Source organism: Quercus robur, chromosome 8 (genome assembly GCF_932294415.1).
Source record: "Quercus robur chromosome 8, dhQueRobu3.1, whole genome shotgun sequence".
NCBI lineage: Eukaryota > Viridiplantae > Streptophyta > Magnoliopsida > Fagales > Fagaceae > Quercus > Quercus robur.
Genome location: NC_065541.1, coordinates 6,152,208 through 6,169,931, shown reverse-complemented (window position 1 = coordinate 6,169,931; position 17,724 = coordinate 6,152,208). Strand labels below are relative to the sequence as shown.

General features: G+C 33.1%; 1 protein-coding gene and 1 pseudogene across 32 annotated transcripts in view; one reads left to right on the top strand and one right to left on the bottom strand.

Moving 5' to 3' along the window:
• Positions 1 to 17,724, top strand: part of LOC126694325 (non-functional pseudokinase ZRK2-like) — a 114,118-nt gene that overhangs the window by 20,634 nt on the left and 75,760 nt on the right. For 2 of the 32 annotated variants that reach the window (XR_007645722.1, XR_007645718.1), the window contains one exon: positions 6,582 to 6,685. The exons of 28 other annotated variants lie outside the window; for them this stretch is intronic. Coding sequence is in view for 2 of the 4 variants with exons in the window: in XM_050390552.1 (XP_050246509.1) it covers positions 6,582 to 6,738 (157 nt within the window). In the remaining 2 variants the exon portion in view is untranslated. Of the gene's footprint in view, positions 1 to 6,581; positions 6,754 to 17,724 lie in introns of those variants that run through there. 2 more of the 32 variants (XM_050390552.1, XM_050390553.1) reach the window with 1 other exon arrangement.
• Positions 7,438 to 9,329, bottom strand: LOC126693997 (uncharacterized; annotated as a pseudogene).

The window sequence follows — 17,724 nt, the reverse complement described above, 5'->3', positions numbered from 1 at the left end:
ATTTCAAGCAGCCTTAAGTGGTGAAGCCCTAGGTTTGTTATGTTTTTTCTTTATAAATACCTAGACAAGTTTACAAACCTTGTACTGCATCAAATATGGTAGCAGAGCAAAAATTGATCCATTTACTGAAATTCACAACCCAAAATGACCACAACTGTATGCAGCTTTTGAAACAACCTCATCAAAGCATTCAAACACTACCCCACTCCTCAGTCAATCATACCAATCCATATTAGGATCTCAACTAAAACACCATCTGCCAAGTCCGCATCAAGTTGTGTTGGTCCTTGCCTTGACATGTACTGAGTAAGATATAGAGAAAATGCTAACAATGATAGATGTTACCAAAGATTTGGGTAGATTGAGAGGCTTGTTCCATGGTTGATTATTTCTCATTTGGTTCATCAAAGTACCTTTCCAACTAGAATAGCCTCTTATGTAAGCATTCAAAATTCAAATTTTACAATGAAATCAAGTTTCCAAAAACACAATTTCAATGTAAAATGAGTTTATACTGAAGTTGTGTTTTCAATTTAGTTTGGAAAACCTTATTCTCTTGACAAAATAGTCTTAAATTTTAATCATTCATGTGAATTTGGGTCTTAAATTCATTAAATAACTTATTGCCCCACAATTGATCGTCTAACTAAAATAATTGTAGTTAACACCTTCCCTTTGAATGAGATAAATACTGTTATTTTGAAAAGTATGAAACAAAAATGTCATTATCCTTACAAACAGAGATGTACATAGTCCTTATCTAGTATTACTGCTCCAGTTCATTGTTATCCTCTTAAATTTACAAGGCACCTTCTAAGGGAACTTTGCTGGAGAAATATAGCTGCATAGGGCTGCTTGAACATTGGTAGAAGTGGAGAGAAACAGCCAAGTCAAGAATCGAGGTCACACTAACTCATTTGATGCCCAAAAACTCTAATCCAATTACCTTGGGTATCAATCTACGCTGAGATAGATATTTGGCATTGTAATACATACACAGATGTCTCATCCCACTATCACAAAGGATAGTCACAAACAATAGCATGAACACACACACACACACACACAGAGACAAAAAGAGTTTTGTTGGTGTGGACACTAGGCCACTGGATGATGGAGGATCAGGGATGGACATTAAGAGCCACAATAATGAGTTTTAATTTTGAATTATAACATGTGTGTGGTTATAACATATTCACATTGTTGCATATCCAAATGTTTTAGGCACGCCAACAGGATGACTTCAAGTCTTCCTATTTCACAATGGCTCAGAAGTTAAGAGATTAAAAGGCAGAACTGAGTTGATTTTCAAAATGCTTTATTGTTTATAATGACTCAAAGGTTAGAGATCAGAAGGAAAAGCCAAGCAAGATAAGTAGTATTTATTGTTAATATCCTACTAAAATGATGCTCTAAGAGTCATATTCACAGTAAAATGAACTAACTACTCAAATTTTTTTGGCAAACTTATTTCCTCTTGACATTGCCATAGACCGTAATAACTGGTAATTGGAATTAATTCATTCAACTTCACTTGAAAAAATGATTTCAATCATCCTTGTACACAGCTTTGAATACAATATATATTGTACACTTCTTAATGAAAATACATATTGGTGTCTTGAATAGAATGAAACAAAAAATTGACATTTTCTTAACCGAGATGTACAAAACTTTGTTAGAGAAATATAATCACATAGGCCTACCCAAACTTTGGATGGAGGTAAAATAAACATCTAAGTCAAAGCTCTTGATCACACTAACTCATCTGATGTCCCAGAAGCTCTAATCTTGTAGCCCTCTTGTAGCCTTGAGAGTCAATCCATGCTGAGATAGATATTGAGCACTGTAAAACTTATTCAGATGACTTATCTCACTATCACAAATCATAGTTACAATAGAGTGACTAGGGCCAATGGATTGTGTCACTGAACATCTGATGGCTCGGACACAATTCATGGCCAATGAACTTCCAAGAAAGAACCCATCATTCTTCAAAAGAAAATTGATAAAAGTTCAAGAAGCATAGCATTAAAACACACAGAAAGTATTTGTGTTCTAGCAAAGGAAAATGGGTGAAAGAATGGATTTTTTTTTTTTGGTTTTGTCATCTGGAAAATATTAATGATGGAAAAAAAGGGAAAAAATCCACAGTACAGTAGAATCAACAAAACAGCAAACTGGTAGAATGGGCCCAATCTTTTTCCCATTGGTTTCATTTCTCATCCTATCAAGTATCAACAAAATATATCACTTTAGAAAAACAAAGGCATGCACTTACCAAGACATTTCAACAGCTTCCACCTGTGCCTCTGAAAACCCCGTCAAGTTTTGCCGTCATGAAATTCTATGATAATCTGTTTATTCCAAGTTCTTCTGTTATTGTGTCAAATGGATTCTTCATTCTTCGTCCTCTCTAGTGTGCATCGCCCCTCCTTGTAACCTTTTTGAATAAACCAGAACCAAGGGGATCTATCAAGAAGCACTTATTGTTTAAATTCTTTTCCTGTTGAACACATGCTAAGGGATTCATTGACAAATATAATAGGAATGTTTAAATTAAAGGAGGGAAAATAAAATGACTTGGAGAATCATGGAAAGACCAGCCACTGTCTGTCCTATGCCTGCAGCTGCGACAAATGCATCTAAACTACCCTGTTTGTTGCCAAATCTCAGGCCCTGTACCCTCATTGTGTGCTCAGAAGTTTGATAGATTTTCAAAATGATCAGCAAAGAAGCGAACTTTACAATTATGTGGTAGAGCCAAACTTTGTTTCTCTTCACCAGTTGTGTAATCAATGGTTTGTTCCACAAGGTTTCCATTCATTTGGTCAACTTCTCTATGCTTTGATGCTACTTCATTCGCTTCCAGAGCCCTTCTCCGTGTAATATTCACAAAGTGGTTTGTGTTTATAATTGAGACGGGTCTTACCCTTTCAACAATAACTCCAAGGGATTCAAGTATTTGAGACTTGGACAAATTTGCAATGAGATGAAAAATTAAGTAGGTTGTAGTTCAAAAAAGAGGGGCAAAGAAAGCTAAAGGGAAAAAATGAGGCTATGTCATATTTGAGTAGTTAGACAGGCAGTCATTGATCTCCTACAGCTTTCCTCACCAAGCCAACATATTTTTAAATCTAAAAATTCTTCACATTTTAGAGTCTTCAGACACCTACAATAATTGGATCCTACCTCATAAAAACAGATGTGAAAAATTGGCTACAATAATAATCCTAGAGATGATAAGAAGACAATTCTTGCTTTATCTTGCTTCAAGCCTTATCTAACAACTAAATTGCATATGGTGTGGTCAGTGTGGATATTCTTGTGCAAGAGGTTAAGCTAAAGAAATGGTTTAAGCATGTTGAACTGAAAGCAAGATATAATTATCACTTTCAAAATTTCAAGGAACTTTATATATTTCAAGAATCAAGTATACCCAAGTATTTCCTGCTGCTATCAAATTGTCCATGGTGCATATTTTCCCTCACTAGTCAATAACGTAAACATTGAAGATCATTGCAGGAATAAGAGAAAGTCATTGGTCACAGAACTCTGCTCATTGAAAACACATTCAAAATACACATTCCCAATAGCAGTATTATCAGGGATAACCACAAGGCATTTGCATCAATAGGGGTATGGGCAACTGTAGCAAGCACTCCCCTCAGTAATAACAACAACTCGAGCTAGGTTCCCTGATACCAAAGCTAGCATAGAGCCACAAATTGAAATGCAAGCAAAATAAAATCAACCCTAATTATCAACAAACACAACATCCTATACTAAACATGAATTTCGAAACTTAGCATCACCTTCTTTACTATACAACAAGGCACTGGTTTCACAAGCTATTTGTTAATTTAGAGAGCCTTAATTCATATTTAGCATTATTCCATTATTCACAAAGCAAAGCACTACCTGAAATATTTTAGAGAGCAAAAAAAACAAACTTAGCAAAGCACCACTTGAACTATGACTGATTCCATGCTGAAATGTGACAAAGTACAGATCATGAACCAGGAACTTACAATATTTTTTCGCACTCCAAAGATATATTAAAGAATCCATTTCCAAATCTCAGAATGGTTTTTAGTGTGCAACAATCTTTATGAAATTACGTCCATTGCTTACGAATCAAATGGATTGAAAACGAATCTCAAAACAATCAATCCATTGTCAACTACAAAAATTATGAAGAAACAGCCCCAAGAATAATTTGCAGTTCAGTTTCATGTCTGCCTTTGTCACTGAGAAGAAAAATTAAATTCTGCTAAATAAGCTAAAGCCTCTTGAGTTACTGCTGCAAACTATCCATAGATGCAACCTCTCCTTTGGACAATGTAACACAATCCTTACAATCATCAAGAAAGCCTAATAGCTTTAAATAGATTGTGTCATAGTTCACCAAAGTAAGGGAACATGAAGCTCTGACCCTATCCGTTCCAGTTGAATCAAACACCTCATCTAGAGTACCAATACAACCAGGAAGAGCAACAAGAAGCAGTACTATCAGAACAATTCCTCCTGTCCTCAAAAATAAAAATAAAAGACCTGCACTATTAAAAGCAATTCATGCAAATGAGATGTATCAAAATTTGGTGATATGGTAGCAACGATAGTATCACCTGCAAGTAAGGTAAGTTTCTAAAGGTAGATATGAATGAAAATTTGAGGCTGTCCATTCACCAGCTTCTTTTCCAATCTTAAATCCACCCACTGGTTTTCATGCTTGTAAAGCACCTTTAGTAGTTCCATCCATTAGCCCAGGACCAACCCCACTTCTTGAAGTGCAATTGACAAGATTCACAATCTGCTCCATGGACAGTGGAAGATCATAAGAAAAGGCTAAGCACAGTCAGTGGGAAAAGTATGTTTCCAAAATGCAATTTGTGGTTGTGTTTCCAAGTCTCAGCATTCTTTATGCATGTGAAAACATACAGAAATTTACATGCATGTATGAAAGGCAAAGCAGGCAGGAAGCCATACATAAAGTCACATGCCTCTCTTCTCAACTCTAGTGCTTGCAGATAATGACAATGACCAAGTCACATCCCTGAAGAATGCAAGTACACGAGTCCACGCCCAAGTTAGTGTAAGAGTTCACAACATTGTTCTCTCTCTTTTCTTTCTTGTCAAACAATAAAACCAAACTCCCTACTAAACCTTATTGCACATTCAACCAAATCGCAAAGCATTTCATAAATTCACAAATTTTCTTAGTGCGTGATACTCTTGGAACTACAATAAGAATTTCTAAATCCTGGCATTAAAATCCATAAATTTCATAGTTCACTTTCAATTCTCTACTCTGACCCCCACTACCAAAAATTGATATTAAAAGTACAATTGGATAAGTTTGACGAGAAAGTAATAGGACCCAGATATCTAGGCATGAACTGAAGAATAATTAAAAAAAAAAAATTTAAGTTGTTCCTTTTAGATATATAAGAATGCTATTTGTTTCTACTTATCCAAACTGTTCATTTGCCTTTGTAGAATCGCAATCCTTACTTGCCTGCCAATATATTTAACCAATCTTAACATAAAAGTCATCCATGAAGACCATTTGTTTTGGTAGAAATCAAAAGCAGGTAATGTTATTCATTCACTTATGAGCTGAGAAGGCTTGTATGTGCAGCCTAACTCCCAGAACTTCGCAACAGGCAAATTAATTACTGTAGCTGAATATCAATTAATTAATTATTTTTATTTTAAAATATAGCCCCAACAGTGTAATATGATTTTAATTTTAATTTTAATGATGGAAGGTGATAAAATAGATAAAATAGTTTTAAAGTAGTTTTAGTATATTTAGGGTCTATTTGGGATCCATTTATTTTGTTGAAATTGAAAACTTTTTACAGAAAGTACTATAGATAAAGATAAAAATTAGCTGAAATAGTATAGTGAGACCTATGAATATTACCAAAAAGTGCAAGCGAAGGAGTAGTGTACCATTAGTTATAAGGCTTCGCTTCAGAGCTTATAAGGCAGAAAGTGGGGGAAGATTCTTTCAATGTGAGACTCCGAAGGATGCTGTGTAAAAGCCAAAGGCTTTAAATCAGTACATTCGAGGAACCCACAGTCAATGTAGGCTTGATTATTCTATTTTGTTAAGTTTATTTAACATTTTTATTTTTATATCATTGTCATTATCTATTTGTCATTGATATTAATATTATAATGATATTTAAAATTAAATTAGTATAAAAAATATTTTATACATATAAATTTTCTTTTCTTTTCAAGGCGGCCGCAGGGGGTTCATTATGAACCAAGCCTGAAATACATGTGCAGCCGCCCGTGTTCATCCAATCATCTGTTATAGATAAACAGATTCACATTATTGCATTCCCAAATGTTTTAGGCACGATTACAAACAGAATTTATTTGATTTTCAAACTATTGGCCATGGATGGAGTTTAGACTAGTTAAAAGGCTTATTTGATGAAGAGCCATTAAATGCCATTATGAAATCCCCATTGCTACTAAGAAGCAGTCCTAATAAACAGGTATGGATCTTAAGTAATAAAGGAGAATTCTCTGAGATTAGCTAATAGTATTTCTCAATCACACAGGTTCACACAGACGGGTGAAGATCTTGGCGGAAATTTGCAGAATTTAAAGCTTCATGAGAGTTTAGAAGAGCATGCTTCTGCATCATTCAAGAGAAATGTTTCTATTGATGAAAGCCAAGAAGTGAAGGAAGCCTCTCACGGGCCTCTTGAAGCTTAATTGTGATGTGACTGAATAATGACAGAGCTTGTATTCCCTTTCAATCTGTGATTGGGGCAATGTAAAAGTTAGGTGGGTCAAGAAAATTATGTGGGTTGCACCAATAACAGTAGTTGCTTAGGCTATTCTTCTTTTGGAACATTTAGATTTCTGAAGAGATGAAATTGCAGAAAGTGATCATATATTGATGCTATAAGAACTGGAGGATAGATTGGTATTGGCAAAGGAGTTTGATAGTTGTTCCTTTGTTTGGAATAATAGGAATGCAAACCAAGTAGGTCATAGTCTTAGTAATTGGGGTATGCATAGTGGCTTGTAGAGGGGAGAAAAAAACTTCTGTACTGCTGAGGACAATGGACTTCTACTGTTTTGTTGGTTTATAAATAAAGTTTTCGTTTGTGCAAACCAAAAAAAGGGTAAGTCTTATTTACAATAAAATGAAATAATTACTCAAAGTAGTTGGCAAACCTTTTTCTCTTTACGAAATAGTCTTAATTCATTTGAATTTGGGTCAAAATCCATTAACTTATTACCCCACAATTGATCTTCAAGCTGGTATAATTGCAGTTAACTCATTTCCTTTGGATGAGAGTATTGTTGTCCCAAAAAGAATGAAATCAAATAGTTAATATTTAACAAATAGAGAAGTACTTAATCCTGCTTGTGTTACTGCACAAGTTCATTGTTATCCTCAAAAATTCAGAAGGCACCTACTGAGGGAACTTTGCACAAGTAAGAGAGCACCACCATGGTGATAGAAATAGCAGCAGCAGCAGCGACAATAGCGCCTGTGGTTCACACAGGCACAATTGTAGTGCTTTGAATTTTGAAGTCAAGGCCTCGTACCAAAAATCTTAAAGATATGTATAACAGTTAATTTTTTGCCGCATTCTATTTTGTCCAATAACCATATTGTTCATGGTTCATTTAAAAATAAATAAAATAAAATGTTAACCATTTCTTGGTACCAAAGTACCTGCAAAACATAACCAATCAAAAAGCAGCATAAGGTACCAAACCATGGTAATTTCTGGCTGCTCACTAATTAAAGAAAGCTATAGGTGAGAACTCATTTTTACTGGATCACAAAATTAACAGTAAAAGACAATTTCTTCATTTGTAATTAGATTCAGTCAACTGATTCCAAGTTAAAATATGAAAAACTACAGATAATGAACCAGGATTTCACAATAATTTTTCCCACTCCAAAGAGACATCAAAGCATCCATTTCCAAATCTCAGAATGCTTTTTGGCTTGCAAAATTCTTCATGCCATTACATCTATACAGATCATGATCCAGGATTTCACAATAATTTTCCCCACTCCAAATAGACATCAAAACATCCATTTCCAAATCTCGGAATGCTTTATGGCTTGCAAAATTCTTCATGCCATTACATCTACACAGATCATGAACCAGGATTTCACAATAATTTTCACCACTCCAAAGAGACATCAAAGCATCCATTTCCAAATCTTGGAATGCTTTTTGGCATGCAAAATTCTTCATGCCATTACATCTACTGCACATAAAATCAAATAGATTGAAAAATAATCTCATAACAGTCGATCAATCGTCAACTGTAAAAATATAAAGACACTGTTGCCCCACAAATACTTTGCAGTTCAGTTTCACTTCTACATTTGTCACTAAGAGGGAGACTATTAAATTCTGCTAGATAAGCCAAAGCCTCTGAGTTAATGTAGCAAACCATCCATAGTGATGCAATCTCTCATTTGGGAAATGTACCCCATTCCTCACAATCATCAATAAAGTCTTATTGCTTTGAATAGAATGAGTCATAGTTCATTAGAGTAACGTAAAAGGTGATTATAATTTTTTTTTTTTTTTAAAAAAAAGGAAGGGAAAAGGAAGCTCTGACCCCATCCATTCTAGTTGAATTAATGCTAATATTTCAAACACCTCATCCAGAGTACCAATACCCCCTGGAAGAGCAACACCAGCAATTCTATCAGAACTACTGCTCCTAACTGCAGCATCCACCAACCCATGCTACCTCGCAGAAAAAACCGGCACTACTGAAAAGCAATTCATGCAACTGAGAAGCATCAGGTGACAACAATAGATTATCTGCAAGTAAGATAAGTTTCTGAAGGTAGACACAGATGAAAATTTGAGGCTGTCCCTTCACCAGCTTCTTTACCTATCTTTAATCCACCCGCTGGTTTTCCCACTTGTAAAGCACCTTTTGTAGCAGCATGCATTAGTCCAGGACCAACCCCACTCCATGAAGTATTCAAAAGTGTCACAATCTGAAGACCATAAGAAAATGCTAACCACAGTCAAAAGGAAAAGTATGTTTCCAAGATGCAATTGTGGTTTTGTGCTGCCAAGTCTCAGCATTCTTTATGCATGATTATCTCAGCATGTGAAAACATGATTTAGATACAGAAATTCACATTCATGTAAACCAGGCAAAGGAGGCAGGAAGCAATCTATAAAGTCACGTACTTCTCTACGCAACTCTAGTGCTTGCAGGTAATGAGAATGACCAGGTCCCATCCTTCAAAAACACAAATTCAAGACTCCTAGACCAAGTCTGTGTATGAGTTCATAACATTTTATTTTTATTTTTTACATAATTAAGTTTGTAACATTGTTCTATCTCTCTTCTGACCTTTCAACCAATAAAACCAAATTAGCTACTAAAACTTTTCGCACATTCAACAAAATTGCAAAGCATTTCATAAATTCACAAATCTTCTTAGTACATGACACTCTTGGAACAACCAATAAGAACTTCTAAATCCTGGCATTAGAATCCATAAATTTCATAGTCCACTTTCAATTCTATACTCTGCTCCCTCTCCCAAAAATTGATATTAAAAGTAAAACCAGAGATGAAGAATTCTCTGAAGATTGAAACTGAATTTTATTCAAGCTCACTAAAATGAATACATAACCCTTACTCACTATTTATACAATACATAGCCCGTAACTACCTCTAGAAGATTCCTATCTAACAAACTCTAACAGAAAATACAGCTGTACATGATAAACAAAATATCTACAATCTGATAAGGAAAATATCTGGAGCTTAAGTCATGAAGAACAGAGCAATTCCAGAATTGTTTAGAGAAGAAGAGCTGTGTCAAAACGATGTCGTCTGCGGTCTTGAGTTAGTGAGTAAGACACACTTGAGTAAAACGATGCCGTTTATCATTTAATGAAACGTCATCGTTTTAAGTATCTTTGAATCAATGTTACCGTTGCTCTTGTGACCGTTGGAACAGTGAGTCTTCTTGCTTCTTCTCTTGTTCATTAGTTCCACTTTCAGCCTGCCAATATAAATAACCTATCTTAATGTAAAAGTCATCCATGAAGAGATTGCAGTTCCATTTTTGGTAGAAATCAAAAGCAGGAAATGTGATGCATTCACTTATGAGCTGAGAAGGCTTGTATGTGCAGCCTAACAATTGGCCACTGGCAAATAATTTGGAAAAGCATCCCTCTATTGAAATGCAAAAGAATTTCATCAACAAAGCCACTACATGTTTATGATTTCAACTTGCTTAAATTAAAGCTGCATCCCACAAGACCTTCTCATTCCTATGATCTCACAATACGTCTTTTATTCAAATGGTTCTTTTGGCAGCATACTGCAAAACAGGCATCCAAAATCCCATAGTGGACAAATTAAAATTCTTCAAATCGCTTGAATACTTTTCTGTTTTGTTAATCTTTTACATCCAACACCGGAATTGATGCTGAAATACCTGCTTGTCACTAACATAGACATCCCCTTCACTTCAGGGAGCAACTACTAATTATGCTTCAAATTCTTTGTTATCTTATTTGAGAAAAAGAAAATTTTCTGCTAGTACATGAAAGATTCAACATGGTTCACCAGATTCACTGATACTGTACAATAACCATGTCCTCTGTTTTCAGAATAGTGGAAAGTGAAACCAAACTAATCTAAGTAGTCTCAAACGTCTTTCTTTTTCGTTTTAATCTTTTTCTTTTTTTCTTTTATTTTATTTTATAGAAAATTCTCAGTTCCTAGCATGACTGATAATACACCCAATGCACACTCTTAAGTGATAATCCACCTCACTAATTTAGTTTTGCATCCATATGTATAAGAGTGTAATCCACCTCCATATGTAAAAACATTAACTTGATGACAGCCTGATAGTAAAATATTGATATACACGACAGTTATGAACTCAGTTGTATGGTCAAATATTATCATTTTCACCAATATGTTAGTTTTCAGTCCACAAAAGCAATCATTCAAAACTGTTATTTTCCAACAAACTAAATCATCTATCAAAGAGCAACAAGAATGTACTAGCTCAGATAAAACCCTCAAAAGAACAAAAATGAAGGGGGATTGCAAAGTGGGTTAACCTCAATTTGGTTCGTTGTCCTATTGAAAATACTCCAAAGGGGGGGAAAACTTAATAACAATAATAGTGAAAATGAAAATTCAAAGTGGGTTCACCTCATAGGCCTGCTCAAAGCTTTGGGTGTCAATCCATGCTGAGACAGATATTCAGCACTATAAACCTTACTCAGATGACTCATCCCCCTATCACAAATAATAGTTACAACAGTGTGGCCAGGGCCAATGAATTGTGTATCATTATGGTTTTTTGAAATTTAGAATCACTTGGAAATGACTGTTTCTTAAATTGAATTTAAAAATCATTAAATTTTAAATAGACAGATTGGATATTGTACTTCCTTGCAGACATTTATCAGTTTCACTGATACAAATCTGCAATCAAACAGCAGGACAAAGTGTCATCATACAACCACAATTAAAGGATAGTCAAATTAGTATGTTGTGTCCCAAGATGTAGAAGCGTAGTCAAGAAATCATCACAAAATCATTTGGTATCTAAGAATTGTATAAAATATAAATATTGACATAAAGAGATGCATTCATATCAATCTTTGTCAAGCAAATAAAAATACACTGCCTTGCAATTGCATAGTTTAATCAAAATTACTTTGTTTACTTACTTTACTACCCACAACCCCAATTGCCCAATGCAAATCTCACCCAAGAGACAAAACAACACATAAGCCAAAAGGCTTAATCACAGTACTGGGTCAAGTTGAAGTCAAATAAGTATATATTGCAAGCAAAGGGATATCAGTATATCATATACACATACACATACACATTTCTGCTACTTTCAATATTTAGTTTAGTTCCACAGAAAAAGAAAAAGAGAGAGAACTGGGATAAGGCGATGAAGGCTGGACAGAGACAGTGGGTCTGGCAATGTAAGATGCTGGGTTTATAGCAAATTAATTATTATTATTATTATTTTGTTGATATTAAACTCTGTATGAGGAGTGAGGACGATCTTGGTTTTTTTTTTTTTTTTTTTTTTCTTAGATTTAAAATCTATTGGGCCTGCTATTATTATTATTATTATTATTATTCTTTTCAGATTTTAGTTCAATAAAATTTTTCTTTGACTTTTCCTTTTTATTTGAAAGAACCTAATATATTCTCAAGAGGACCAAATTATAGATCAATGTTTAACTTTACTGGGCTTAAAAAAAATTTAGCATGGTCACAACTATTTTTTAAGGGTTGACAAATATAAAATTTTTAATTATTATATATAATTTTTTTTTTCCCAGAGGGTAGGGTGGTCGTGATGCCGCGTTTGTGTCACATAGGAAAGTGAACTGGTGTAATAGTTTTTGCACAAAATTTAACTACAAAATTAGTTATAGCTTAAGGGTACAATCTTACTTAATAAAATAAACATTACTACATACTTTAAAAATCTAACCGTTAAATTGTATGTTTTTTACATTCTTAATACACATGTCAAATTTTGTGTCAATCGGATATTATGTAATATATGATTTATAAGTTTATATTTTATGCATAATCTTAAACTGCAAAAACTAACAATTAAAACAATTTATCAATGGCATAACTATATATTGATCTCTAATTTTCTTGAAATTTTGCATGCATAGAGAATAAAAGAAGAAAATGTAATCCATTGGTGGAATTCTCAAAATTCACCTCTAATAAAAAAAAATATTATGTAAGATTTTAACCTTAGACTACAACCAATTTTGTAACTAAACTTTATCTATGGTTCTTTAAAGAATAACACAAATGTCATTATTTACTTCTAATTGATGCCAATCTACTTCAAACCTTATATTTTCATTGATTATTGTGCTTTAGATCCAAAGTTATATCTATGTTTCATTACTTCTTGGGAAAACTCTAAGGGATTTTTATTTTATTTTTTCCTTTATTTCGTCTTCCCTTTTTATTCTTAAAAATGTTATGTTGTCTATATGAATATCAAATGGTTTTATATATATATAAAAAAAAATATATATATATATATATATATAGAGAGAGAGAGAGAGAGAGAGAGAGAGAGAGAGAGAGAGAGAGAGAATGTAGTCTCTTAGGCATTTAAATTAGGACAATATTTGGCTACAAACTTTGTTATAATCTAAAATTACTACTCCTACTAATGAAATTAACATGACTAATTGAACATATAATTGTTGAATTGCAATGTTCTTTATATTTTTAATACACATGTCAAATTTCATGCCAATCAAATGTTATTTATTATACAATCTTTAAACTTATTTTTTATGCATAATTTTAGATTACAAAAATTTAAAATTTAAACATTTGATTAATCACATAACTATTAATTTTTGACATTCTAAAAATTGTGTAAGCACAAAGGATATAAGGAGAAAATGTAATTTGATGGTAGATATATTTGTCAAAAATCACATCTAATAAAAAGAAATTGATTGGAATTGTAGCTTTAGGCTACAACAAATTTTGTCTTTTAAATTATTGGTTAATAAAATTTTAAAGAGATTTTCTCCTTTCCTTTTTATGGTGGATCATATGGTCTTCTTGTGAATTTAAGGGTTTATTGTTGAGATAATGTTTCTTGTGGTGACTCGCTACGCTAAGAATTCCCATTAATTGTTTGTCCCTTACAAAATCTACCACATGAAAAGAAATAACAAAAATGTAATATCGTAATTCAATCTAAAATATCAAACAACTAAACTGTCATGGTCATTTGATAAATTAAATATAAATAAAAACCAAATAGAGTAATTAATTTATTTTTTTTTAATAAAATGATACTAGTTGATACCACAAACAATTTTTTTTTTTTTTTATTATAGAAAAAACACTAAAACTTTACGCATTTGGATTAAGAAAATAGACGCAGTGGAGAGTGGATTAGTGACCGTGTATATGCATGCGGGCTATGAGGCACTTGTTCACTTGGAGTAGTGAGGTTGATATAAAAATAACAAGGGTAAAACAGCATGGGACATCTTGCAAGAACAAACACAAGACAACTAAGAGATGAGGAAGATGCTAATCCATGTCAGTGCTTCAAAGGGTTCATCTATTATTACTTACTAGTCGCGAACCCGCGCGTTGCGCATGATAATTATTTTTGTGGTGGTTTTATTAAAAAAAATTTTACAATTTAAACAAATCTAATAATGAGTAATGTATTTCATAATTATATTTTTATTTATTATAGAAACAATCATAAATGTAATATAGGAACAATCCAAAACACCAAAAAAACGTAAACTAAAAAAAATTAATAAAACTTAACAATGATTAATTGAACCAATATTAGGATAAAATTTTGTTTCTGATAATCTATTAAGGTTATTTTCTTTGTAGAAATTATAATTTCGGCCGTCCAAAACATATTATCAAATAAACAATTATTAGCAAAATCTAAGAATTAAATTTCTATACATGCATTGTTATAAAATAATAATAATAAAAATAAAGTTGTAAAAGTTAAAATTTGTCACCTATCCGGTTATTTTCATTTGGCTAACATTTGATTTTCTTTAAATAAATGGTGTGGGGCCAAAGAGCTTGACGACCCCGGCCCACTTTGTATTGGGCCCAAGGACCCCGTTGAGGAGGGAAAAATGTCCGAGGATGTACAAAGAAAGCCCAAATGGCCTAGAGATGTTGTCGAGGACTATCCTATTCTCGCACTTCAGACCCCGGAAGGAAACAATGGCGCGCCATCAAAGGCAACTTCCCAGAGCGCCCCCAGAAGAAAGGATGAGTACAATAGGACACCCATGGGGGTATGGTGTAGGAGCAATTCAAGGAGAAGCTATTACCTCCACATTGAATGCACCCAACTAACATTTTGACCGCATTAATAAGGAAAGGACCCATGAACAGTGTGGCCTTGGTTGCCGCAACTTACAGAGGGTTTGGGAAGGTGGCTGACAGGATGAGCACTCGGTAATGACCTGCACGATCAACAAGTGGAGGGTCAAGATCGACTGAAAAGAAGTATATAATGTGAGAGACCCCCCAAGAATAAGGGATCGCAAAAATAGAGCAAGAGGAGAGAAAAAGGAGAAAACGGTGTCAGTCTGCATGTTCTTGAAAACCACTGTAACCTAGTACTAAAAGTAGAAGAAGAAGAATACTAAGTTCCTCGGATGAAACGCCCGAGGACAAAATTCCATACTTTAATCCATTTCCTTATTGTTCAACCCGCACCTAACCATGTCTAGTGATTGTGGTTCAAACTAAGACCTAGTTCTTAAACCCATCCTCTAAAAATTCATTGTATTGGGCCAGTGGGGCTTGAAACCTTTCGTCCAATAAAAGGAGCGCTCAAACCCATCCCCTACAAATGGCATTATAGAGTACTTTTAATATAACTATTAAGAGTGCTTTGTCCACCGCAAAGGATTAAAAAATAAACAAAAATTAGTAAAGTCTCATAGTTTAACATCTAAATTGAGTACTATAAGAAATCATGCTATGTAATAGAATAAATACCAAATTATTCAAATCATGCTATGTAATAAAATAATATTATATCTTTATATGCTATATTTAATTCTTTAGAATGCAACAAGATAACATTTAACAATCAAAGAGAATAAAAAATAAAAAAACCAACAACAACAATTTAAAAAACAAAACTAAATCACAATTTAAAAAACAAAATTAAATCACATTAACCCAAAATAGACACATACAACCAATGCGGGATAAACATCCCTATTTTTTTGAGTAAACAGTATTACTTATTAGAATACACACGAAAATAGTAATAATAGTGTTTTAAACCAAGTTTATAATACATTACATATAGATAAAGGGATAGCCAATCTTTAATTTTTTGAACACAATCCCTTTTTCGGTGTTCTTGTTTTCTAATTCTGTGACATTTCTTATCTCAAACTCAGTAACCATTCTCCTCATTCTAGAAGGGTACATTATTGATTGGATGTTATCCGGAACTCAAGCCTTCCTCTAGGCTTGCTACATTATGTCCTACGTGGCCATAACAGGCTATACATATTTTTGGATTACTCTAACTATTGGTACAGGTAATCAAAATTTATCATATAATTATAATTAATATTACTAAAATAATTGATAGTACTCTCAATTCAAACTTATATTTTCTCATTTTTAAGTAGTACACCAAATTGGACTGAAGTGATCTGAAATAGACCAAACTGGACCACATGGACCGTAGGGACTAAATTAGACCAAAGTAAACTGAATGGACTGAATTTGACGGACTGGACTGAAGCAGACAGAACAGGACCAAATTGACTAAAATAGACCGAAGTGAACCAAATGGACTGAAATTGACCGAATTTGACTGAAGTAGAACGAATGGACCAAATAGATGAAGTGGACCGGAATAGACTGAATGTTGATTTGTAATTAGCATAACCAAGATTGTGTTTTGATATAAACTCAAATTCTTACTTACAAAATAAACAAGTATTAGCTCCAAAAAAAAAAAAAAAAATCAAACCAAAAACTAAGAGAGAGAGAGAGTACTTGTAATGGCGAACTAAAAAATACAACAACAAAACGTATGAACCCAAAATAGAATTTTAAAAATCACAACAATTCATCAATATAAAGTAAAGTTGCCAGAAAGAATAAAAAATCAAGAAAGAGAGAATAGCCACATTTTCAAGAGAGAATGTGAAAGAGAATAATAAGAAATTTATTGAATATAATATGAGAAAAAAAAAATATATATATATATATATATATAGTATTAACACCAAATTATCTAAGTCATGTTATGTTATGTAACAAAATAACATTATATTTTTATATGCTATCTTTATAATGAAATATGATAACATCTATGAAATAAAAGAGAAGAAAAAATAAAACAACTTAAAAACACAACTTAATCATCAACCCAAAGTAGAGTTCCAAATAATACGAAAATTCATTAACCTAAAGTAGAAATGTAAGAAAAATAAAAAATTCACCAAAAAATGAAAAAGAAAAAAAATTGTCAAAGAGAAAGAGAGAAGTAACATTTTGTGTGTGGGAAAACTAAGTATAGAATGGGAGAGAGAATTGTAAGTTTATACTAAGAGGAGAGGAATAAAAAAAGCCAAAAATAAGTGAAGATAGTGTATAGAGGAAAAGTGAGGCCAAAATGGGGTTTTACCCCTTTCTCACAAACTTTCCAGCAAAATGCCCCTTGTCTAAAACTATTTAGGAATATGTCCCTATTTTGAAACTCGATTTTTAGAAAATCAAGTTTCAAATGTAAAACTCAATTTTTGGACAATCGAGCTATAGCGAAATTAAACTCAGAATATATATATATTTTCTAGAACTTAAATTCCACTTGAATATTTTCAAGGAACTCAAGTTCCACATTTTTTTTTTTTTTTTTTTTTTTTTTTTAAGTTTCAGTTCGCTATAACTCAACTGTCCAAAAATCGAGATTTAAATAAAAACTAGATTTTTAGAAAATCGTTTCGAAACAGGGACATTTCCCTAAATAGTTTCAGACAGAGGGCATTTTGCTGAAAAGTTTTGGTGAAAGGGGCAAAAGCCCATTTTGGCCGGAAAAATGATATTAAGGTAGATAGTAGTGAGGAAATGAAAAGGTAAAAGGAATGGGAAAAGTTGGAGAATGTATAATAATAAGTTGGT